The following is a 25379-nucleotide window of genomic DNA, read 5'->3' on the forward strand; positions in this document are numbered from 1 at the left end:
GTCCACGTGGGTGTATCCAACACAGACACACACAAGTGTGGCTTCCTGTCCCGATTGTGTGTAGATCTAACTGGAAGTTTGGCAAGGCCTCGTGGAACTTGGTTTTCCCTTTGGGCTCCAAAGACAGGACCATGGCTTCCATGGTGACTGTATCACTTCAGTTGCTCTGATGCCTTGAGAACTTACCCCAGGGGGACTGTCGTGGCCAGGAAATGTACGGACTCCTCCAGGTCAGGCAGGACTGCTGACCTAAAGTTGTGGACTCTGCCACGTGGGGTGTGCACGACCCTGGAGCAAGAAAAAGGTCCAGGTTAGAGAATAGCAGGACAGTCACCCTCAGCACAAAGACGGGAGCCGGGAGAGTGCTGGATCACTACTGTCCTCAGGGTACACGGGGTCCTTCCGTTTGGGACACGACTGTTAGAGAAGGGCACGTGCGGAATTCATATTCTGTGCCCATTTAGTGCCTGTGGACACTGAGGCAAGCATAGGTGATGTGAGTGAAGGTTCCTCTCAATTCAGGGTTTATTCCTTTGACTGTTGACGTCCTGTCAAACACTTGAGAGCGGCCAGAGCCCCTTTTAAATTGGCATTGGCATGATGGTCTTGGATGTGTCTGGAAAATGTAATACACAGAGGCTTTTCGGCAGCCTCTCTCAGTGGCTCTGCGTGTGGGGGACTGAAGTCGATGTGAAGCGTGAGTGAAGGGGAGAATATAGGTTTCGGTACCTTAGTGTTTTGCTGAGGGTGCAAGATTCCATAGCTGAGGCGAACGTGCACACACCGATCAGTCTACTAGTAGTTTCCGACTCACGGACATTTTTAAGAATTCAGGTCAGGTGCTCATTGATTCGATCAGCAGCTGTCCATTAACTCCCTCCTTTCGCCAGGCCCTGAGTTTAGAAGCTGTGATCCTCAAAATCCATCAGTGTGTATTTGAAAATCCCTCCTAGCCTGGGAAATTGTCATCTCATCAGAGAAACCCGTAGCTTATTGAGGTATAATATTATTACGCAAACAGAAATTGGATATTTAAATCGAATTAAGGATTTGTGAATGAAATGTTACCATGTCTGGGAGTTCCTTCAGTGTAATACAGGGGAAGTGGGTGGCAGTATAAATGAAACAAGATTGGCCATGAGTTAGTAATTATTGCCACTAGAGAATGGGAAGATGGTGATTCATTACCCTAGTCCACTTTTGCATAAGTTTAAAATTTCCCGTCAAGAAAAAGAAAACAAGGATGGGGGCACTTGGGTGGTTCAGTCGGTTAAGCTCCCGACTTCGGCTCAGCTCATGATCTCACGGTTTGTGGGTTCGAGCCCCGCATCGGGCTCTGGGCTGACAGTTTGGAACCTGCTTTGGATTCTGTGTCTCCCTCTCTCTCTCTCTGCCCCTCCCCTACTTGCACTCTGTCTTTCAAAAATAAATAAACATTCTAAAAAAACAAAAGAAAACAAGGATGGATTGAGGGGTCATAGAACTCCCACCTTCATCCAGGTTACAGAGGGACATATATCCCCAGTGACTTCCATTCATCTTTTCCCTCTTGGCGAACAGACTGGATGAACTCTTGAGGTAAATCTCAGCTCCTCACGGGGACCTGCAGGGCTTTGCATCATCTGGCCCCTGCGTGTGTGGAGTGCTTTCCCTTCCTTCCTTCGCTCCCCCAAACCAGCCCCCCACCACTCATCTTGGACTTCCAATCTTGGCTTCAGTGCCACCTCCTCAAGGAACCCCTTTGGGATTTCTTCCCCCCCCCCCATTTGCTCTCTCAGACCCAATTTTTCTTTCTTCCTCCCAGTTCGTATGGTGTATGTTTTTGTGTGATTATTTGACTCATGTCTGTCTTCCCGATTAGCATAAAAATTCCACGCAAGTAGAAACTTCACTGCATGCCTGACATTCTCCTTGGTGCCTCCTGTAAGGCTTGACACCGAAGGGCCACTCCATAAATACTTACGGAGTGAAAAAAATCTGTGTTAATCCCGTCTACAAACACTGGACTGACTCCGTTCAAATCCCTTGTGAAAATGCATATAGGAGGGTAAAGTGAAGACACTCTGTTTTCTCCTATGTGGTATATAGAATCCTGGGGCCAGGATTTGGGGATCTGGGGAGCCCACCAGAGCAGCCTGTCAGCCTCAGAGGAGGAGGGGGCTCTCAAGATGTAGGGCAGCATTGAAACAGCAGCTTCGGCCCTGATCAAGTTTTTCCAGCCACCACCTGCTTCCACCCTCCTTGGCTGACCAGTGGGTGCTTACGTAGACATGGGAAGGGAGAGACTAACTTAGGGAGATCTGGGGAGTTACTGCGCTCCAGGAAACCTTCGCCACCTCTCTCCCCAGCAGTCAGCCTTGGGCGGGGACCTTTGTCTGACTCCACGGTGTAGGGGACAAGATGTGGTCAATGACATCACCAAAGATTCTGCTGGCTAAACAGTCTTTGCGTTAATTTATGTTTCTTGGGACATCCGGGGCTGTCTCTGCTGGGAAGGAAGGGTCTTGGAGCTATACTACGGTTACCACGGATCACTTAATAGAAGCTCGTTTGGATTCACACAGCCCTATGGTAGGGTTCTGGTTCCCTCTCTTCCCAGCTGCTTGAGTTTGGGCAGGTTACACAACGTCTCTGTGCTTCAGTTCTCTGAACTGTAAAGTTGGAATAATAATCCTCACCCTGTAGGATTTGTGGGGATCAGAGTAACTGGCAATATTGATACATTTCCTGCCTACACAGGAGTGCTCAAAAGTGACACCCTTATGAGACGGCGTGAAAGAGCTGCCGTGGAGAGGTGCAAAGTTCTGTGTTAGTGGGGAGAGCAGGAATGCCCTTCCCGATTAGGTGATATTTGAGCCAAGTCTTGAACGCTAACTACAACAATAAAAAAGTGATGGCAGCCACCATGTACGTTACATGCTGAGTTCTGTGCTCAGTGCTTCGTGTTCATTTTGGCTCATCCAGAGCTCCCCACAGTCCTGAAAGGCATAACCTGGTGCCATCTGCATTTTGCAGATAAAGCTCAGAGAGGTTAAGTGACTTTCCTAAGGCGAGCCAGCTCATGGGTGAAGCCGGGATCAACACTTAGTTCTGTTTGACTGCAGTATGCCATTCTCTTACCAACTAAACTACTCAGCTGCTCTTGAAGGTGTGCGTTTTCCAAGAGAAGTGGAAAGAAAAGGGATTGATGGAACTTGTCCCAAAAGAAAAAGCTTGGAGATCTCCTATTTGCTTATGTATTGGTATTAGTTCCGTCTTTGCCCTACAGCCAATGGATAGGTTTATCCATCATTGTTTCCTGGCTGGTGCCAGGACATAGTCAGTGCTCAATAAATCTGTGTTGAGTGAATGAAGAACGTGATGGGCTCAACATTCTCCCCAGCCTGTGTTACACATAGCAGCACAGGCAGATGAACAAGTGTGTTTGCCCAGATTACCTTACTGTTTATGCTACTGTCATAAAACAGAAGGTATCACCGAAGCTGGACAGTTTTGCCGTTGGCCGCATGGAACATTGTGCTCTAAGCAGCAAACATTTTCCAGTCCAAATGATGAGGCGATCTGAGGGCACTCCGTCTGCCTTATCTCCTTCCACGCCGTCACCCCTTTCGGCGTCCGACGTGTTTGAATTCTCTTTATGGGCCTGCAATTCGTTTCGGGCGACACTCAGGTTACAGGAGGGGAGGTGAGCAGGTCACGTCAATGCAGACAAGCCTGGACTTGGCACTTAGCATCTCAGACAAGGTGTTTCCTTGAGGTTGGTATTACAAACGAAGCTGTGACCCGCGGTGTCAAGCAATTGCGTGTGGGAGCGAGAGGAAGAAGGAAAAAGCGTGATACCGGGAGCGGCTTCTTCCCGGTGCATGTCTGAATAATGCCAATAAGCTGTCAAATAAAATTAAGGTTCAAAACATACAGGCTTCAGTTTGATTTCACTAACATGCCGGCTGCCGCTTAGAGAGGGAACAGGTCGGTGCTGTTTTGACGGGTCTCGGTGCTAAGCGCTGAAAGTCTCCTCTCCAGGCCGAATTAATAGCACTTCGCCTTAATTTGCAACTTAAGTAGAACGGTATCTGAGGTTGAAATGAAGCCCTTCATTTCCTCTCCTGCTCACCCTCCTTGCGTTGACTTCCCTGTCCGTCCTCCTTCCTTCTAGCTCTCCCGCACCATCTCCCTGTCTCCTCACCCTTTCTCTTGGCACCTTCTAAAAGTTTCTCCCTGTCCTTGTCTCTCTCCTGTACTTCAAAGAAAAAGTGTGGAGTCCCTACTACGTGCCGGGCTCTGCGCTGCCTGCTCGTCACAGACGGTCTTGTTTAATTGCCACAACATCCTTGTACAGTAGGTGGAGTTGTGCTATTTATAGGTGACACACAGAGGTTCACAATGACTCAGAGCTTAACTAGGGTTGTGCAGCTGGTACAGGGCAGAGGTGGGAATCCAAGCCTAGATTTCTCTGATGCTAAAGGTCCGTGCTGTTCTCCTGCCGCCACTGGTCCCGAAATCTGCCAGAAGCTTGGAATCTCCTGGGGAGATCTAGCAATCTCAGTGCTTGGGTACCACCGCCATATTAATTAGCCTGGGAGAGGCCGGCCTGGGGGCCGTCCAGGATTCTTCTTCTCCTTTGTGTCTGTTTTTCTTAGCATCTACACCAAAGTGTATGTTGAAGTATATAGCAGAAAAGCCCTCAGGATGGGTAGGGTTCTTGTCCCAGACCTCTTATGGGGAAGGACTTGCCTTTCTAGAAGGTGCTGCAAGAAATCACAGGTGTGCCTTTGCCTTCCTGATGCAGGTGGGCAAGTGGGAGAACCAGAGCCTGAGCCTCAGGCACGCCGTGTGGCCGAGGTACAAGTCCTTCTCAGACTGCGAGCCGGACGACAATCATCTGAGCATCGTCACCCTGGAGGAGGCCCCCTTTGTCATCGTGGAAGACATCGACCCGCTGACCGAGACGTGTGTGAGGAACACTGTGCCGTGTCGGAAGTTTGTCAAGATCAAGTGAGTCCGGGGATGCTGTCGGTTGGATGTGCCCAGTCCTTTAACACAGCCTGTATCATCGACAACAGTGGTGTCTGTAATATAGTAGTAAAATTTAATACACAATAGCTTATTATAATAGTACATCATAACCTGTGATATTAGATTTTTTAAAGACCAGTAAATAGCTGGACTTACGCCAGCTGGTCTGCATTCACTTACTTCCGGCAACGGCAGTTGCAGGTAGGTGGTATTACCCGTCTTAGAGATTTAAACTGAGTTATGGGCAGATTAAGAAACATGTTCAGGGCCATCCAGCTGGTAAATGGAGGACCTAGGACCCAGACGCCGTCCACCTGCTTCACTGCCAGTCCTTAACCTCTCTGCCAAACTGATCCTCCCCTTTGGTCTTTCCTTAAAAAAAAATTTTCACGTTTATTTATTTTTGAGAGAGAGACAGAGACAGAGTGCGAGCAGAGGAGGGGCAGAGAGAGGGAGACACAGAAGCCAAAGCAGGCTCCAGGCTCCGAGCTGTCAGCACAGAGCCCGAGGTGGGGCTTGAACCCATGAGCCGCAAGATCATGACCTGAGCCGAAGTGGGAAGCTTAACCGACTAAGCCACTCAGGCGCCCCCCAGAAATTATGTTTTAATTTTTCTGGCTGCTCCCTCCTCCAGCCCTGCACATCTGCTTCCTTCCATCTCTTGTATATATCCCAGACACAAACTTTTCAAAAACTTTGAAAACTTCTCTCTGTGTGGAGGTCATGATACAGCTGTACCCCTCACATATGACCTTATGATGTGATCAGCGTGGAACTGACCTTCTGGAAGTGTCCCAGCTCACCGACAGCAAGCCCACATCACCTCTGGGCCGTTTCCTCATTTATTAACAATCAAAGGAAGAACTGACCATTTTTATGAGAGCTTCTGGTTAAGTTTCTCCCTAATATGTAGGCCCTTTGGAGAAGCATAAAGCTTCATGACCAGGTCTAAGGCCCTGGTTATAGTTTTCTGGTGCAAATACAGACACGGCCCTTGTGGGGGATTTCACCAAAAGGGAAAGGCCTACCATTGGAATATTTCTGTGAGTATTTTCTGAGTGTGTCCTTTCGGCTGGATAATTCTCCTGTGTCTTTTAAGTCTTAACCACTCCCTCCCCAAGTTGGGTTTGTTCCCCTTCCTTCCAAAGAAACCTGGAGTGTCTCTGTACCTTCGTCTGTTCAGGGCACTGAGACAAGTCACCACGGACTGCATGGCTTAAACACAGACACTTCTCATAATTCTGGAGGCTGGAGTCCACGATCAAGGTGTCCAACCAGGGCCCTCTGGTTTGAGACGGCCATCCTCTCACGGTAGCATCACATGGTGGAGAACGGACAGAGGAGAAGCAAGTTCTCCTGTGTCTGTTTCCAAGGACGCTAATCCCATTCATGAGGCCCTCACCCTCTGACCTAATGACCTCCCAAAGGCCTCACCTCCTGACCCCATCACGTTGGAGTTGAGAGTTTCAACACATGAATTTGAAGGAACTCAAACATGGAGTCCCTACCACTCGATCTCTTTATCACCCGATTTTATGGCTTATAGTTTGTCTTTCTCCCTGGAGGGTAAGCTGCCTAAATACAGGACACATGGCTTCTTAGTCTTTGTACCGCCAGGGACCCACAAAACATGACACAGTAATGTTGATAATGTTTGAACAGATGAGCACCTGGATACTTTTTGTCCCACTCTGCAGATTCTGACCGAAGCCTTCATCACACAAGGTGCAAATCCCCAGGGCTCAGCGCTTGGGACAAAGATTTTTTTTTTAATATGATTGTTAAATGTATTATGAAGGCAGATTCTGGTTTGGAGGGAAAAAAATTTTTTTTTATCAACGAGAAGCTTCTTTGGAGTTAAAATTCTGAATAGATTAGTCAATAAATAAATATACTCGAAGCACAGTTCGTGTGTGAGGCAGAGAGCTGTGCTGAGCTGGGGCGACAAAGGACAGGATCTTACGGTATAGCATGTACACAGCTCAAAAACAATTCAGCCCGGAAAGGAAGGACAGATCCGTGTTAGGATACGCCTGGTGAAGGATATAAATAAGGCGGTGTGATAAGAGAGTAACTTGAGGTGAGATGCAAGATGACCCAGAAAAGGATGACGAACGTGTGAAAAGCTGGGGGGCTGGCGGGGAGGAGCCTTCCAGGTACAGGGAACAGCAGCTGCAAAGCCCCCGAGGGAGGAGAGAGATTGGCAAGTTTAGGCAACAGAAGGAAGCCCAGGGCAGGGCTAGAGAGTGATGAGCTGGCAGGGGGTCGGGGCAGAGATGGAAGGGGTAAATGTGGGAACGTTGTCCCAGGAGGTTTTGATTTGGACGGGTGCTCCTGGAGTACAACGTGGTCCGATGGAGAAAGCAGAGTGTTGGGTGTGAGGCCAAGACTGTAACCTCAGTAGGGCACCCCCTTTATTTATTTATTTTTTATTTTTTTTTCAATGTTTTATTTTATTTTTGGGACAGAGAGAGACAGAGCATGAACGGGGGAGGGGCAGAGAGAGAGGGAGACACAGAATCGGAAACAGGCTCCAGGCTCCGAGCCATCAGCCCAGAGCCTGACGCGGGGCTCGAACTCACGGACCGCGAGATCGTGACCTGGCTGAAGTCGGATGCTTAACCGACTGTGCCACCCAGGCGCCCCTGGGAACCCCCTTTATGACAGCAATGCCTGCTTTGTCTCAGTAGGGCCAATCCAGTAGGGCCTCTTGGGATCCACAGTCAATAACAGGAGCTTCAAATCTTTAAAATCAGAAGCCTTGGAGTTGACGACGGTAGGTCACCGAGTCCTGAGCCACATTCGTATGGAGAAAATGAACCCCCCAATAAATTACTCTCTTTAATAGAACTGACTTTTTTTTTTACTGGACAATATAAACAGATTAACATTCAAATTCACCTTTTTGGTTCCTGTGGGAGGTGGCAGCTTGCGGCTTCCCTTTTCCCACTTGGCTACAGGACAAGTTTACTGAACATCGAGGTGAAATCGAAGTGTCTGAAAGCCATAGACAAGTACTGGGGCCCGTTCGTCCCAACATTAACACACAGCAGATCAATTGCCTTTCCTAAAGGTAATATCTCTGAGGCAGGCCGGTTGGTTCTAAGAAGGATTCTGTGAGGTAACACGATTATATTTTTTCTGGGTGATAATCTCCCCGGGTAAAGCGTTTGTCTCTCACTTCGGGCAAATGGTGGGGTCTTGAGGACACAAATCAATCTTCTAAAAACATAGGGGACAGGAAATGAGATGAGAAACCAAGCGTTTCTTTTCATCTGTTAGTTGGGTGTTAGGGCATAAAGAGAGAATTGAGGAAAAATTAGCTGGCTTGATATTTTGGGGAAAAAACGGCCATACTGCCAGTGAGTCCCCCAAACTGTCAAACTGTTGGTAAGAAGAGAGGATATGTATTCTTAAGCACTTACCTGAGAGGCGCTTTGCATATTTGTTTTCATCTTCCCAACTATCCCACAAGGTAAGCCCTCACCTTTTCACTTTGCAAGTAAACTGAGGCTTACGAGTGAGGAGACTTATCTGCATCTTCCTGGTTGTTAGGGGCAGACCTGGCACCTGAAAAATGGCTCCGTCTGACTTGCATGGCCGTGATCCTGTCCACTCGCCACACTGGGAAACTGCAGAACTGGAGAGCTGGGTCACTTACTGGATCCCTTTCCCCACATTGGCTTCTATGGGTCATCCTTTCTTTTGAATGAGGGTGGGGAGCGGGGAAAGATTGCATTGGGCACATTTCTTAGATGGCTGTGTAGTTAAGTCACGCCGCACCCCCCCCCCCCCACGCACGTGTACAAGGGCTGTGATGGGAACCAATTGAAAATTTCTACTTACAAGCGGGTCTGTGTTTCCAGAATCCCCATGATAAATTCATCTGTTGCATTCGCTGCATGTGTCTTTTTCACCCTGTGTCCTTAGGGTTTAATTCCATGTCTTATACACAGTAGGTACTCAGTGGGTGCTTGTTGGGTGAAAATGCATTAATGACCATGGGTATCTATAAATATACCTAGTATTAGGAGACATAGGGGAGATAATTAACTCATTAACTGGCCGAGGTTCCCAGCAATGCCAAAGAATACCACCGTATTCCTGTGACCCTGAATCTTAAGCCTGGGGCATTCATAACTCCTGTCCAGACTCTCCCAGGAATCCTGACCAGGGGAAGGAAGACCCTATGATAGACGAAGAGAGGGGGAAGAGAGAGAAGGAGACACAGGTGGGAAAAGGGAGAGAAGAAGCATTGATGCATGGCCATGGTGTCCAGGAAGAACAAGAGAGAATTGGATCTGACCATGTTTTTCAAAGAGCCACAGATCAATACCCAGCAGGAAATCGTTATTTGGACATGCCATTGATTTAATGTACCTAGGACACATTTCTATCATGTTTATGGCATTTTGCAACCCACTTCCATTACTCAAAGTCACATTGTCAAAAGAACCCATGTTCATGGACAAAGATATACATCAATGGTGCTTGATGTATGTGTATATCTGATTATATATGTAGTATATACTCACTGCAGTTGTTCTTGGGGGGGAGGACTAAAAATATGAAAAAGAGAAAAAGTTATTTCTCGCCATTCAAAAATAGCTTTGCTTCATATTTCATTGTTTTTCCATCCAGATATGGTTTATAAGCTCATCTGTTTTTATATAGCCAGGACTGTTCTGTATACATCACTGTGTAACCTACTTTTTTTTCTATGATATGGAAATGGAAGTGATTTCCTATTGTGATGTTGGATTTCCACAAACATCACTGTGGTGCTTAGGTAACAGTCTGTTGTGTAGATGAGCCAGCAACAGAATATTCAGACAGAGCACATATCTCGTGACATGCATAAGTCACAGAGCTGAGCCAATGGGATGCCCCATCACAAGGTAGCCCAAGTGTATTGCCCAGAGAGCTGTTCATCGTCCTACACGAGCCGTCTAACTGGGAAAACCCTGTTTCCTTCCTTTTTTAAGGCATTTCTGATTTGTATGGGTGTCCTTTGAATATGACTCGGCCAGGTTAATAAAGCAAGGTGGCTGGTGCAAAGCAACACATGTCACCTTGGTGGTTGATGATGGCTTTTAAGAAAGCAGTACCCTGTGTATTTTAACAGGGCTTTTTCCTGATCAAGGACACTGCTATTTAGTATGTCACCTTTTACACTCCTGCTATGTAGGGAGGGAGGGAAAATGAAATGAACGAGCCCTCATTTGACAGATGACTCTATCAAGACACATTAAGTCCGTGGACTCAGGCACAAGGTGGACCCCAAGCCTTCTGATTCTCAGCCAAGTTTTCCTCAGTAAGGAAAGTGCCCTTCCTACGTAAGGCAACCGTTATTTCTTCTCTTTGGCTGCAAACCTCTATCTGCAGTGGTAGGATGAAGCAAAACTCTCCTCCCACTGAGAGGTTTATGTCTTCCTTCCTTCTTCTCTTTTCCTGTAAGCGTTTATAGTGTGGCTTAGATCATGTTACTGAACTCTGGTCAAAAGAGGTTGTATGTGTTATAAACTTAAGAATAAGTCAGTTAAGTGTCTGACTTCAGCTCAGGTCATGATCTCACAGGGTGTGAGTGTGAGCCCCGTGTCAGGCTCTGTGCTAAGAGCTCAGAGCCTGGAGCCTGCTTCGGATTCTGTGTCTCCCTCTATGCCTCTCTGTCCTTTCCCTGCTCACGCTATGTTTCTCTCTCTCTCTGTCTCTCTCTCTCCCTCCCTCCCCCTTTCTATCTCTCTCAAAATTAAGCGTTAAAAAATTAAAAAAAAGAGGCAGTAACTCTTATCAGTGTAATGGGGGAGACAAATACTACCTAAGAGAAATGTCATGAAGGGTAATCCAACAATTAGTAGAAAGCATGGTACATGGTACAAATAATAATCACTCAATAAAAGTTAGCCATTGTCATGGTTACGCTCATCCTTAAGAACACCTTCTTCCTGTGCTGTTGTAAACTACTGCATGTCCTTGGAAAAGCCACGTCCTCATTTTTGAGCCTGTGTTTCCCACATGGAAATAGTGGAAGCATATAGGTAATGACTGCCAACAAATCTTCCGGCGCTGATATTCTACGGTCTCGCGGTGTTTTCCTACAGCAATTCAACTAACGAGGGGATGAATGTTAAAAAGTGCTGCAAGGGGTTCTGCATCGATATCCTGAAGAAGCTCTCCCGCACCGTGAAGTTCACCTATGACCTCTACCTGGTGACCAACGGGAAGCACGGCAAGAAAGTTAACAACGTGTGGAACGGAATGATCGGTGAGGTAAGTGGTCTTCCTCCCCCTAGGGCTGTCATCCAGACTGGGGCCCGCAGTGCTCAGGGGCGGTGGGAAGGAGGAATAAAGGCGCTGTGCTCCTTTGCCTCGTGTGCAGGTGGTCTATCAACGGGCGGTCATGGCGGTCGGCTCGCTCACCATCAATGAGGAGCGTTCTGAGGTGGTGGACTTCTCTGTGCCCTTCGTGGAGACGGGGATCAGCGTCATGGTTTCAAGAAGCAACGGCACGGTCTCACCCTCTGCTTTTCTAGGTATGTGAACGCCATAGTCGCTGCCATTTACCTATGAGGAGTTATAGGTATTTGTCTTGTTGGCTCAAAGGATGGAACCGAGGAGGACCTTGCTCACTTCCATTTAACAACATCAGTGTGTTCCAGAGTGTGTCGTATTTGGTGTGTTTCTTTTTCTTAGGTTTATTTTTGAGAAGGAGAGACAGAGACAGGGCGTGAATGTGGGAGGGGCAGAGAGAGGGAGACAGAGAACCTGAAGCAGGGCTCCAGGCTCTGAGATGTTAGCCCAGAGCCTGACGCGGGGCGCGAAGCCACGAACTGTGAGATCATGACCTGAGCTGAAGTCAGACTCTCAACCAGCTGAGCCACCCAGGCGCCCCCAAAGTGTGTCATATTTGAATGATCCCAATTCACATCCCCCCTGTCACCCCATTAACATCTTTCATTTATCTCTAACTTGGAACTCTTGGCTGAAAATACAAGCATGTATTCAGATACTGGTCTTGATTGTGTGGAATGTAGATTAGTAGATATATGTCTTATGTCCGTAGTTCATTTAAATCAGCCCATAAGCCTTTATATGGTATCCTCGTGCCCATCTTCCACCCCTCACTGATGTGACAGCCATTTATTTACTGGCTGTAAAGGTGAAATAATGATGAACGTACCGTGATTTATACCAGCACTCTGATAAACAAAATAGAAGTAGCCAGAAGAGCATACACTGATTGAAAATTAATGGAATCGTATTTTAAATGTGACTGTCCTTCAAGCTGAATGGTTTGGAAGGGAGAAAATTCCTTACTCTTAACTATTCCATAAATGTATGTTTTGACATAAGTTTTGTTTTGTTTTGTTTTGTTTTGCTTTTTTGTCATTTGTGTTTGTGTTTTTGTTTTGGTTTGTTTTAGAGCAAGGTAAATCTCTATCTTGTTTTCCTTAGCAGTGTCAGTATTTATGCATTAAGTAGCCTGACTACAGGTGTAGAAACTGCATGAGACATACCCAAGTGTTATTTTTTTTTTCTTTAAAGGATGGTATTGTGTGGACTGTTTGCTTACCATCAGTGGTTTTTGACAGTAGCTATCTTGAAGATGGTGGGATTTAAATTCCCTTTTCCTTGGCACCCCCATCAGTGGGTTTGTCCCAGATTTGGGAAGGTGAAATTGAACATTGACCCCAAAAGCAAACTGCATGATAGAGGGAACTAATTAAAGTCACTGAAATTTGTTACATTTTTCCAGATAGACACACACACACACACACACACACACACACACACACACACACACACCCTTGTCTGGTAGAGAGCTAAAACTTGCAGACGAGAGCCAGTCTGTGGACACTGGCTCCAAGCCCATAGTCTTACTTGTCCACCATCTTCTTTTATATGTCATGGCGCATCCGGTGAAACCGTCTGTGTTTCATTCCCTTCAGTGGAACATTGGCTAACAGGATTTTGGGTGCCGCCTCACTCACAGAGACCTGTGGATTTGCCATTTTCGTTTCTGATAATCCATTTAAGCTGTTGAAATCCTTACCACTCCCTGGATTTGATTTTGCACTCCTTGCTTCCATTCTCCTAACCTTTGTTGTAGTGACATGGACCTTGACACACACACACCTCATTATGTTCCTTTTGTGCCTTTGTCTGATATGGATAATGGACCCATATCTTAACAACAGAGCTTCACTACACCAGGAGAAATGCAGCCGCCCCATAGAGACGACACGGGCAGAATCTTGGCAGAATCTTAACGATGATCGGGAGACCCTCATGCACAAGCCACTGCTTATCACCATCTCCCATTACCTGGCAGACTCTGTAACGGAGCTCTTTGGCCCTGGGGGTTAAGAAAAGGTTGGAGGAAGTGAGTTCGTGGAAAGAATGGAAAGACATGTGTTTCCTTTCACAAGTTGTTGACATACCTCCATAGTGAGAGAACGTTTTATCCAATTCAATCAGAGAAGAAAAAAATGCCAACAACTGGCTTGTCTCCTAAAAAAAAAAAAAAATGGGTTGCTGATATCAAATCTGGCCTCAACCCAGTTTCCCCTAGATCTTTATCTTACCTGCATTAGTTGAACATTTCCATAAAAAGTCAAGCATTTTTGCTAAGTTTAGCCAAGCCTCCTTACCTGCCCCCCCCCCTTATTCTTCCTCCTGTATCTTTAAAAATAAAGTAAAATAAATTGCAGCCAGAGGAAACTATTTTCAAAGCAGTTTTTACGCTGTAGGCTTAATATGTTTTCTAGTCACTAAATTACATCCCTGTTCGATTCACTGTGCACCCCCTTATTTACGGCCATTATCTGCAGGTTTTGAAAGTCATAATGAGCCATGCTAAGCTACATTTTTCCATTCACTGGCTCAGTCTTCTGGAAGAGCCCAAACATTCAAAATCTGATTGCGCTGCTCTTCATTACTTCCTGTCCTCTCTCCGCCAACTCCATTAACTCACGCCGGAAACGCTTGCAGGTAAAGCCTCCCAGGCTTCGTGTGCAAACGTAACCAGCCACTCTTCAAGGACAGAGGTGGCGTCTGGTGCAGTATTTCCATTCATTTACTTCCAAAGACTTTCCAGGCAGGTCGGATTGTTTGAGCCAAAGAAATGCTGATCTGGAGCCTCCTAGATGGAAGCCCCTTCACGGACCAACGTTGAATCTGTTTTAAGCCAGTCGAGGATGTAATCCGGAGCTATCCCAAATGTTTCTGGGTCATTCCTTAGACACTATAGATGGTGCTTCACCATTATTCCAGTGCTCTTCTATGTTGTGGTGGCGGTGGTGGCAGTGGTGTGTTAACAGCAATCCTTAAGGGCACTCCATAGGCACCTAACTTATCAAAATCAGAACACTGGGGGCGCCTAGGTGGCTCAGTCGGTTAAGCAGCCTACTTCAGCTCAGGTCATGACCTCGCGGCTTGTGGGTTCAAGCCCCACGTCGGGCTCTGTGCTGACGGCTCGGAGCCTGGAGCCTGCTTCTGCTTCTGTGTCTCCCTCGCTATCTGCCCCTCCCCCGCTCATGCTCTGTCTCTGTCCATCTCAAAAATAAACATTTAAAAAAAATTTTTTTAGTAAACATTAAAAAAAACTTTTTTAAAACCAGAACACTATAGCAGGATCCTTTTATCTCTCTGCCATGCTCATGAGCCACGGGGCAGGTGTCGCTTCCAAGTGGGGAAACGTCTGGGATCAGTTGCTTGATCAGGCCTCCACCTTATTTTTGGAACAGTTAGTGTCAGCATTAGGATGCATCAACTGCCAAATGAAGCCATGTGCGTGAAGTATTCAGTAAGGATGGCCCCTAATATGTTGTATCATGTTACTGCCACCTGCACTGGCAGTGAAGTTATCCGATGAATAAACGCACATGTTTGAAACCAGGACACCTTTTTCAGGACCACAAACAGCACACCGCTACCGCCATTGCCACGGCTGGTTCTGGCTTTACCCACGGAATCAAATAGCGCTTCCACTGGATGTACTGTGTGTGTGTGCACAGCAAACATCACACACCATCAAGTGCCTTCCGTGATTGTGCTCTTTTACTCATCATGGTGACCCTCCTCCCGTCAGACGCACCATGCCGTTAACATACCCAGCTTGGAGAATTAGTTCACCATTTCTCTTTTTGAATATTGAGTATGTTTAATCTCCTAATTATTTCTTTATTTCTTCTCCCTTTTGGGCACACCTCAATACCCAATTGCAATGATTTCAGGGATATAATATTGTTATTACCCAAGCTAATTTCAACTAAGATATATCATGGTTGCAACCTCATTGATTTCTTCCAACTCACCATGTGTTATTTAACCTAAGTAGCCTGTGCTGGTACCTGATCCTTTTTAACATATCTGCACCATGGAAACTGCATTGCAAAGCATTCCTGCCAGTTTTTAAATTATCCAATGTAGTTAAAGCTTCGGACGTATTAGTTTCTTGTTATATAGTAAGCTCATTAAACTGGAATTTATGATGACCCCTAGCTGTGTTAGGTAGTCACAGGCTTTAATGATAGGGTGACTTGCTACCAGCCTAGTTCTTTATGATTATTACCAGCTTCATCAGAAAAACAATTTAAAAATAATAAAATGCCTACTATTCAGGGTGTTATTGGGCTTCTTATATTTTACCCTCAGAAAATGTTTGCTTGTGATGAAAAGGATTATAACTTTATTGGTACCCAAGGGCAGTTTCTTCCCCATGATGCATTCAGGTGGAGATATGTTCATTTTCCAAAATTTTTGTCTGTGTTGATTTTCTAGCAAATCTGTGACCTGTGTGAATACAATGGCTCCATTCAGCCCATTTTCATATCCTCAATCAGACTGAATATAAGCGTTAATTTATTTTACATAAAATCTCTTAACTTTCTAGAGCATTCTAAGATTTAGAACCTTGTGACTTGGCCTGCCCTTCTGAGACATCCATATGAAAATGAGCTGATGTAAACTACTTTTAGGGGAAATTACCATCTCTCCAAATACTCCTTCATTGTCTCTCTTCTTTGAGCAATGCTTTTTTCACCCAATTACCATGCGAATATGATATCCTCAGTTGACTTTTCAAATGCATTCAAGCCCATTTACAGCATCAACAAGATTTTAAAATTGTAGAGATCTCATCTGTCTGGAGCAGACGGCAGAGAGGAGAGTGTGGTAGTCCGAGCAGTGGTGGCAGACGTTGACCTTCCAATATTGATTGCTGTCAGCCCCCTGATTTTACAATCCTTTTCTACCAGGTCGTAGTGTGCCCTTTCCTTCTGGAATTCCCCACACATCGTCCCTCCAGCATGTAAGAATCCAAGTGAAAATAAGAATAAAACCCATGCTGGTTAGCAGAAGCCTTAGAATTGACTCTTTGGGCCGGGTCTTGCTTCCCCATAGCATTGGTCCCCAGGATGATGCTATAATGATATCAGACCCGACAGACTCTCTATTTGCTTTCTTTTTCCCGTTTGTTTTTACTTTCCTTGACCCAATTTGGACGGTGTCCTATGCTCGTCTCTATTTTTACCCTGTTATGTACAGTCTTGTAAAATGCCTCAAATGTTCTGCAGCATGAAGAATGGTGGAGACATATGAACCGACAGGGATTCATAGCTTCTTTTGAATGATCAGATGCTCATGAGGGAGGGGTGAGCCTGCCAACAGACCTCTGGGCTTCCCGCTGGCCCTGGTTGTGAGGATCCGCAAACTGACCGTGTTCCACTCCTCTGGCCTGTTCATCCGCAGAACCGTTCAGCGCCTCCGTGTGGGTGATGATGTTTGTGATGCTGCTTATCGTGTCCGCCATAGCTGTTTTCGTCTTCGAGTACTTCAGTCCCGTTGGATACAACAGGAGCTTAGCCAAAGGGAAAGGTGAGACCTCCCTCCCACTGACCCTGTGTCATTGACTTTCGACAAAGATTTCAGGTGGAGAGCACATCCTCCTGTGTGGGCTTGCTCTTGGGTTCCATGAACGGTGCCAGGTCACCGATGCTACTGGTAACCCTGTACACTTTGCAGGTTATTTGCTTCAACTAAAGAGGGGATCAAACAAAACGGAACACTTTTAATTGTGTGGCAGTCTGTCGCCGTTAGGTGGAAACCACTGGCGATTTGTTGAGAAAGCAGGTTTGAAGAAGTTTTTCTGGCAATTAACATTTAAAATCTGTGTCAGAAGAAATGTTCAGGTTGTTTTGAGTCTCGACTTCAGTCCAGGCAGAGGAAATGGCTTTTATAGATACTAGTTTAAGAACATTCTCCAGACTACTGAATCACACTTGAATTCATTTGACGGTAAAAATAGTTATAAAGTGGTATTTTCCCCCAAAGAATTACATTTTCCTCTTGATAGTGCCTGACCTTAGTGCATTGTACTTGATAAAGCTGCCATCAGTAGATAGAAAATCGCACTGGGAGACATTCATTGGCTATAACTTATTAAGAGGCCCCTGTGCAAACCAATATTCATGTTAGAGACATAAACACATTACATCACTCTGAGTGACTCTTCCTCAGTGCACAGCACGTTCTAAGTGGATGGCCTCGGGAAGGCTGCTTGGACCAAATCCCTTTCCTGAAAAAGGACTTAGGTTGGTGGAAGACAGTAGGCACACAGCCATTCAAAATCAGGGTGCTTCAACTTGCCACATATTCTTATCCGGAAGATTCACTATTGGAAACAGTCAGCAGGTCATGGGAATCTGCTAGGAACTTAGTTTTCTTGAAATCCTCCCACTTCTTAACCACTGAAGAGTGGTGGTAACTACACGAACCATCTCCAGTCAAGCTAACATAGTGAAAATGCCATAAATAATCATAAATTGTGTTTTAAATGGGAGAATCACCAGCCTCCACTAAAAGGGCAATGTAAGTAACCAGTACAGAGGTTCCAGCAGAGTGGGGTCTGGGAGGGTTTTCTGGGAGTGATCGCACCACAGTGGAGTCTGTATTTACATTCATAGAATCAAAGTTTGTGCTGTTTTGTGAATTCACGCATTTCTCTGACGAGTATTTATTGAGGAGGTACTATGTCCCAGGCACTGAGCTAGCACAGAGGGACAACATGATAATCTGGGTGGAGACTTCCTGATTTCCCCCCTCCCCCTGCCGGGGAGCTGAGAACTTACTTGTGAAGATAACACATGAACACGTAACATTAATAATCACAGATGGCAATAAGTGTCAAGAGAAGGGGAGTAAACGACAAAGTGAGGTGACGGGTGGGGGCACTGCTTTAGATAAGATGGCCTAGCAGGGAAGAACTTCCGGAAGACAGGACATTGGAGATGAGGACCCGAAGGAATGAGAAGTCATGTGAAAAATGGAGGGACAAGCATTTTGTGCAGATGGAACAGCAAATACAAAGAAAGACCTCGACGGTGAATCAATCTGGATGAAACAGAAAAGACGTGAGTGAGAGCGGTGGACAGTGATACAAGATGGCAGGAAAGGCGGGACGAAGCATGTACAGCGTAGGAGGATCACGGGGGCTGCTCTCTTGGGATAATGAGAAGGGCAGGCAGGAGTGGAAGGAAGGTGCTGGTTTTCTGAGAGAAAGGATTACAGTGGTTTGGACTTGGCTGGAGATTAGTGGATAAATCAGGTATATATCTTTCAAGACGAAAAACAATCCAGAGGCCATCACATGCAACAACTCCTTCTCTGGCCAAAGCTCACACTTGGAAGACTATCGTAAAGCAAGGAATTGAGCAAGCAAACTCCCCAGCCCTTCCGTCGCCTCGAGGCTTTTTGTTTCCTGCTCATCTGCTTGTGGAAACTCCAGACATGACAGCTACAGGTTTCTTTGTGCAAAATGGCTTTCTGTTACATTTCCCGGCACGTTATGGGGAAGGTTTTATGTCCGGCTCCGTAATGGTATTCGTGAATCAGGAGTTCACAAAAGTCTTGGACAGAACCCCTGCAGCTGCCTATTTGTGATTCCCAAATAGCCATCACTTCTGGTCAGCCTCATTCCCTAATAAAATTAAGTAGTTCATGAAGTTGACTGGATTGACTCTAATTATTATTTTTTTTCCTAAGAGTTCTTGGCATCTTGGGAATAAGTCCAGAAGATTATAAAACTAGGCAAAGAGAAACAGAAGCGCTTGAGATTGAGAATAACAAAATTAATTGCCTTCCCTTTGATGTGCTGTATAGGGTTATTATAAATATTGCTGCAGCCTGGGTTTGGCCTCCAGTGTGCAGAAAGCTTGCTTCTCCCAGGCTCCCTGCCCAGAACTTCATACCACCCGTCAATGATTCACTTCTGCTACTTTATTTATTGCCCACTCTGCTGCTCTTGCCAACCGAAGTCTGAGTAGATCATTTTTTCATATCTTCATTTACTTAAATGACATAAAAATTAACCTTCTGTTAAAGGAAGTCCTGTTTCCCATGAAATGAGGGCATAAATTGATTTTTTTCCCCCTTGTGCAAAACAGACATGAAAGCCGAGAGGCTTGCATTTTACAGCCCGCAGATCCCACCCCCACCCCAATATATTGTGCCATGTTGTTCTGCCTCTTTAGTGAAGATTGCTACAAAGAACATTTAAGAATCTTAAAAGGGACACGTAGCTGTTGCGGGGATACACCGAGGAAGAAAAAGTGCTGTGATATCAGAGTTCATTTTCCGTGACCTGCAACCAAATGTCTTTCATCTGTGAAGTGGTGGGAGCATTCAGCTGTTATTCGGGTTCCTTGATGTCTCCAATTGCAGACAACTGAAAAGTTGGGTTTAATTCCTATATTGTGCACACTCTACGTCTGAGTTTGAACAGGAGCAGTTGCGAGGGACGATTGGATGAGACTGCCACACGTCAGTCCCACTGGACCGCATGGTTCTTACCGGTAGCACGGCCTGTGAGAACTGAAGCGACCCCACACATGCATTTCTGCAAGCCTCGCTAGGCTGATTAAGGAGATTGGCTCCCCCAGATGGAAATCGAATCCAAATTTAAAACCACATTTTGCAGAGCCATTTTCTTTTCCTTTCTCCCTTGTTTTTTTTTTTTATTATTCATTTCGCCTTCTTTTAAGAAATGTGGCAAAAAAAAAAAAAAAATCCAGCTGGATAGAAATGTGGGGGAAATGCTCATTTTTAAAGATGCAGGGAGTGTGGTGGCTGTGGTTCTGGGACAATGAAGTACCACCGTGAGACGGTCCCATCTTCCGGCACCCGGCAGGATGGCCGGCAGCCGCCGCATTGCCCTTTCGAGAAAGTTCTGAGCATGTCCTTCCTGTTATTCGCAGCACCCCATGGGCCTTCTTTCACGATTGGAAAAGCTATATGGCTCCTCTGGGGCCTGGTGTTCAACAACTCCGTGCCCGTCCAGAACCCCAAAGGTACCACCAGCAAGATCATGGTGTCCGTGTGGGCCTTCTTCGCTGTCATCTTCCTCGCCAGCTACACGGCCAACCTGGCCGCTTTCATGATCCAGGAGGAGTTTGTGGACCAAGTGACCGGCCTCAGTGACAAAAAGGTAAGGTCACCTTACTTCCCTCACTGCCCGAGGGGCTGATCTTAAACGCTCTCTTCTCAGAAGGGCCCATCCAAACCCATCACCTCTAAAGCACAAAGCCAGCCAGAGGGTTGGGTTTTTTTTTTTTTTCTTTTAACTTGAATTGGCATCTTTCTAAAAATTTTAGAAACAGAACCCGAGGCTTAGCCCTCCCAGATCTAAAAGATTCCGGGTCTAATTTGGAAGCACCGTTTCCCCAAACGGTCATCTGTCATATTTAGAGAACGTGTTCCAGCTCAGGCTGGAGTTCTCCCCGTAAGAGAGCGCGTGGTGTTGGAGGAGACCCACGAGCCTGGACAAGGAGAAACTTGGGCGGGGCGGAAGTGGGGTGCTCTGAGCCTGTAGCGACGTCCCCGTTCTCTGGCATTGGTTGAGTCTCTAATGTGCCCCACGCCTGGATTTCTCATCTCTGACACGAAAGAAGGTCGTCTCTAAGGCCTGCCCAGAGACAAACTAACAGCGCCTTTGTACCCGTGTAGCCGGCCAGCCCCACCGTCTGCATTCCTGACTCACCTGAAATTTCCTCAAGGGCACAAAAGGAGCAGAGAGGCTTTTCATTCGCCACCGGCTCCTTTTTACTCAGACACCTCTCCAGCCCTCTCTCTCTCGGGGCGGGCCGTGCTCCCAATATCACACCTGCTGTCTCCATTCTCTGCTAGAATGTCACAAGGGAGGCGGGGTGTGAGTGGCTGTTCAGAAAGGCACCCAGAGGAAGAAAAGAGGTAAACCGGGTGCAGCCTTCCGTTGAAATTTTAGGTTCAGGAAGCAAATCCTGACTTGCTAAGCTCAGCAGTGTGGGGATTGCTGCCTCGCAAAGATTTTCTGTCTCGCATACGTGGATAATTGTCTCTCTTCATAAAATCTCACCAGCATGTCTTGCTGACTTAAGTCTACATGTATTCTTTTGGCATTCGTCAACAAACCGCTGAATAGAAAATCAACCATGAAAGGCCCTAACAGCTTATCTGTGACATATGCTGTGGTTGAAAGAGGTAGAGAGAAGGCCTGTCATCAGAAAGATGATGAGTGGCAGGGGTGAGTGGTTGGCCTCTCTCTGAACGCTTCCCACTGTGGCTGGAGGAAATGCCACTCTACCATGGCGACAGAGCCCTCTATTATCTGGTGCACCCCTCGAGTGTTCCCTCCCTCTTGCTCGCACAGCCCCCCTCCCTGTGCCCTCGGTACCGCAAGCAGATTTCCACCACAGTGCCCTTGCACTTGCTCTGCCCTCTGCCTTGAATGTTCTTCCCCATCATTCATGGCTGGCTCCTCCTTGACTTTCAGGTCTTTTAGGGAAAATGCCACCTCTTGGGAGGGGTGTTCCCAGCCACTGTGGCGAACTTGGCAGCTTGCGCTCATACTCCCACGATACTTCAGTTCTAGTAGAGAGAAATAAACAACACACGCATGAATGTAAATGGGGAACAAAATTCCAGGCAGGAACAAGTATTATCAAGGAGCTAAAACCTGTGAGATTAACGTTGACGTGGCTGGAGGGGCTGTCAGGGGAATGCTTAGGAGAGAGTTCTCTGGCACTTAGCAGGTGCTCAGGATATGTTTGTTGGGTGACAAATGCATGCTGTGTAGGACACTGTAGGCATCTCACCTGGGTCTCCTGGGATCCGTCTTCCAGCTCCGTGTACCCATCCCACTTTTGCTGACAAAGGCTCATAAGGGGGATCTTCACAGGAGGATCACCTTGGGGCACTAGAACGGTAAACTTCTGGAAAGGTTAAGTTCCCCCAATCCCTTCGGTTACCTCTAAACAACAGCTAACCAGTGTGGGAGCACAAAACCCCAGCCGTTCCTTTGCTTCTGGGCAGGGCAAACTCAGAGGTGTGATTTACTCCATGCTTTCATAGTCACGGAACCTGGCCGTGCCTCCTCATTCCTCCCTGACGTTTAGGAGAAGAGACTGTGGCGAGAGAGGCAGACAGCAGTCGTGAATGTGCCTTGTAGTCCATAGAATCCCCCACGGCCACCGGCACCGGTACGTGCCTCCCGTCACATCAGGGGAACGAAAATACGGTTCCTCGAACAGGCAGGTTGAGGTACAGCAGAAGCGTCGGGAACCAGGATTTTTCAAGAAAGTAGTTCGCAGCCTATTTTGCTTTTTGTTGCTCTTTTCAAAGGCAAGGGTGAGAAAAAAAAATCCCTTGCTACGTAGTTTTGGGTCTAAATAACATGGCCGCTTGTGGGAAAACTAATTAGAACCACTAATAATTTGACTGACCTTCCCTGGCTTTGAGACACCTCGTAACAGATACCACATCCTCATGGGACACAGCTCAGCTCCCAAGCTCAGAGCATTAGTGGCACGCAGATAGTTCGTTTAATTAAATGTTTGCTACAATTAGATAAACAGCAAAATTCTTGGAGTAAATAAGCTAAATGCTCCCATAAGAGTAATAGCAGATACACCGAGAAAGTTTACAAAATAAAAAAATCTATATGGAATCAATTTATTTTAATACTGTACACACTCAGGGTTTTTTTTTTTCCTTTTTTTTCCTTTTTTTTTTTTTTTAAATCACGATTACCTGTGTAACAACTCAGGTTTATGATGCTTTTAAAGCATTTTGCAGTCTTAGTGCTTGCTGGGAAAAGCACCGTTGAAGCCCGTGGCACACTCAGATGAGCTCGGGCCTCGGTTTAAATAGGCAGGTTCATAGGTAGATGTTCCCCTAGGAAATACTAAAGAAAAGTTGAAATGTTGATGGGGAAGCTTCCCAAAAAGGGTGGGGGAGCTCCAAGGTGAATGTAGTGGCTAGAGCAACGCCAGGTTTGGGGTCAAATGAACCTGCGTTCCAACCCTCGACCTTGCCATAAAATGGTCGTATGGCCTTCGGTATGTCAGTATCCCCAAGGCTTAATTACCTAATAGGAGTGGGGGCAGGTATTAATACCTTTCTGGCAAGGTTAATATGAGTATTAGCAATAATCCTCACACCGTGCCCGGCACTTGGTAGGTTGTCCTGTTAGAACTGCTACTTCCTCCTTCCAGCCTCCTCCTCCTCCTCCTCCTCCTCCTCCTCCTCCTCCTCCTCCTCCTCCTCCTCAGCCTCGCTGCCTCATGAGCTGTTCCGCACCTCTGGGGGCTGGGAGTGTCGCTGCACCAGCTGGCCTCTTGTGACAATGGGGGGAATTCAGGAGCCTGCCTTGGTAGCGGAGCCCACGAATGTGTCCCCGTGGAGTTGTGCTGTCCCCGAGTGCTGCGGTTCGGCTGCTGGGTGGGCACCGGCTGCACAGAGGCCTCTGAGCCTCTCCTCCCTTCTAAGGGCCGCAGTCGGTTGATGCTGACCTCCAGAAGCTCGTGGCGCGTCACCAGCAGGAGCAGACCGTACTCGAAATACAGCTCCACGTGCCAGTGACCCTTATCTGTAGTCACAGAAGACGGATATATTTTTAATTTTTTTTTAGTCTTTATTTATTTTTGAGAGAGAGTGAGAGCTCAGTGCAGGGTGGGGAAGTGGGAGGGGCAGAGATGGGGGGGGGGGATGGAGAATCGGAAGCAGGCTCCAGGCTCCCAGCTGTCAGCACAGAACCTGACGTGGGGCTCGAACCCACAAACTGCAAGATCATGACCTGAGCAGAAGTCAGACGCTCAACCAACTGAGCCACCCAGGCGCCCCTAGTTATTTTTAATAGATGTGTAGTTTGGACGTGTAAGAGGAATAAAGAAATGTCCTGGTCCATTGCCACATTTGCCCTAAGCATTTTATTCCCCAGATCTGCATCTGTACTTGCTCTGTCCTGAAGGGCTTGCCGTGTCTTGCCCCCTTGGATGACTTCTAGACTTGTTCACATACTGGATGGGAGAAAAGTTTAGAATATAACCCTCCTAATCCTTTGTTCTCCAGATTAGAAGGAAACTGGCTCCATTATTTGGCTAAAGTCACTTTGGGTGACAGCAGGTGATGAGGCAATGTGTATCAAGCCACGTATTCTTTGAAGGACCAAATGATTAATTGCAAAATCGGTCCCCAGTTTACACATAGAGAAACTGAGGCTTGGAGAACTTAGGCAGCTGCCCCAAATGACTCAATTCCTAAGGGGCAGATGAGGAGCTGAATTGTCTAAGCCTAAGACCAAGTGAAGGCAATGAACTTGACCAGGGAGTATAGTTTTCAGAGAGAGAAGCCCCAGGGAGTTCCACTGACTCCCTCCACCCCCGGCATCGTGATTACATTGCTCTGTGGTCTTGCTGACCATGGACATCTCTGTACCACCCTTTCCTCTGCTATAGCCCACATCTGTTTTGTTCTCTTTGGACACAGAACTATCTGGGAGAAAGTTGCACAAGAAATCATTTCTGAAAACTACACGGACAATGTCCTCAGTGGGAGGCCCCGGGATTTAAGAGATGACCCACACTTGCCTCGTGTGCCTACGGTCTATTTTTCACACTGTAGGTCCTAGCTTTTTAGTGAGCCCTGAAATTAACGTAAGGGTTGTAGCCATTAAAGAAATAGAACATCTCAGTGACATCAGAATAGATCACATGTAGAAAGAGTGCAGGGAAGTGGCACGTGTGTGTGTGTGTGTGTGTGTGTGTGTGTGTGTGTGTGTGTGGACAGGGTATACGTGAAGAATGTCCTAGTCCATAGAGTGTGTTTTGAGAGTCATGCTGTAAAAAGTTTGACAGCCTTGGGGCACCTGGGTGGCTCAGTCGGTTAAGCATCCAACTTCAGCGCAGGTCATGATCTCACCGTTCGTGGGTTTGAGCCCCACGTCAGGCTCTGTGCTGACAGCTCAGAGCCTGGAGCCTTCTTTGGATTCTGTGTCTCCCTCTCTCTGCCCCTCCCCTGCTTGTTCTCTCTCTCTCTCTCTCTCTCTCTCT

At 46.7% G+C, this 25379-nt stretch overlaps 1 protein-coding gene and 1 non-coding gene across 4 annotated transcripts in view; one reads left to right on the forward strand and one right to left on the reverse strand.

Annotated features, from left to right (window-relative positions):
- The window catches only part of GRIN2A (glutamate ionotropic receptor NMDA type subunit 2A), a 536750-nt gene that overhangs the window by 447935 nt on the left and 63436 nt on the right, over positions 1–25379 (forward strand). For all 3 annotated transcript variants that reach the window (XM_045047693.1, XM_045047692.1, XM_006942329.5), the window contains 5 exons: positions 4790–4995; positions 11118–11286; positions 11396–11549; positions 16768–16893; positions 20271–20500. In XM_045047693.1, the coding sequence (XP_044903628.1) occupies positions 4790–4995; positions 11118–11286; positions 11396–11549; positions 16768–16893; positions 20271–20500 (885 nt within the window). The remainder of the gene's footprint in view (positions 1–4789; positions 4996–11117; positions 11287–11395; positions 11550–16767; positions 16894–20270; positions 20501–25379) is intronic.
- On the reverse strand, positions 24082–24166 carry TRNAR-UCU. Its single transcript has one exon. It is a non-coding gene; the product is annotated as a tRNA-Arg (tRNA).

The sequence above is a fragment of the Felis catus genome, chromosome E3, assembly GCF_018350175.1.
Source record: "Felis catus isolate Fca126 chromosome E3, F.catus_Fca126_mat1.0, whole genome shotgun sequence".
Lineage (NCBI taxonomy): Eukaryota > Metazoa > Chordata > Mammalia > Carnivora > Felidae > Felis > Felis catus.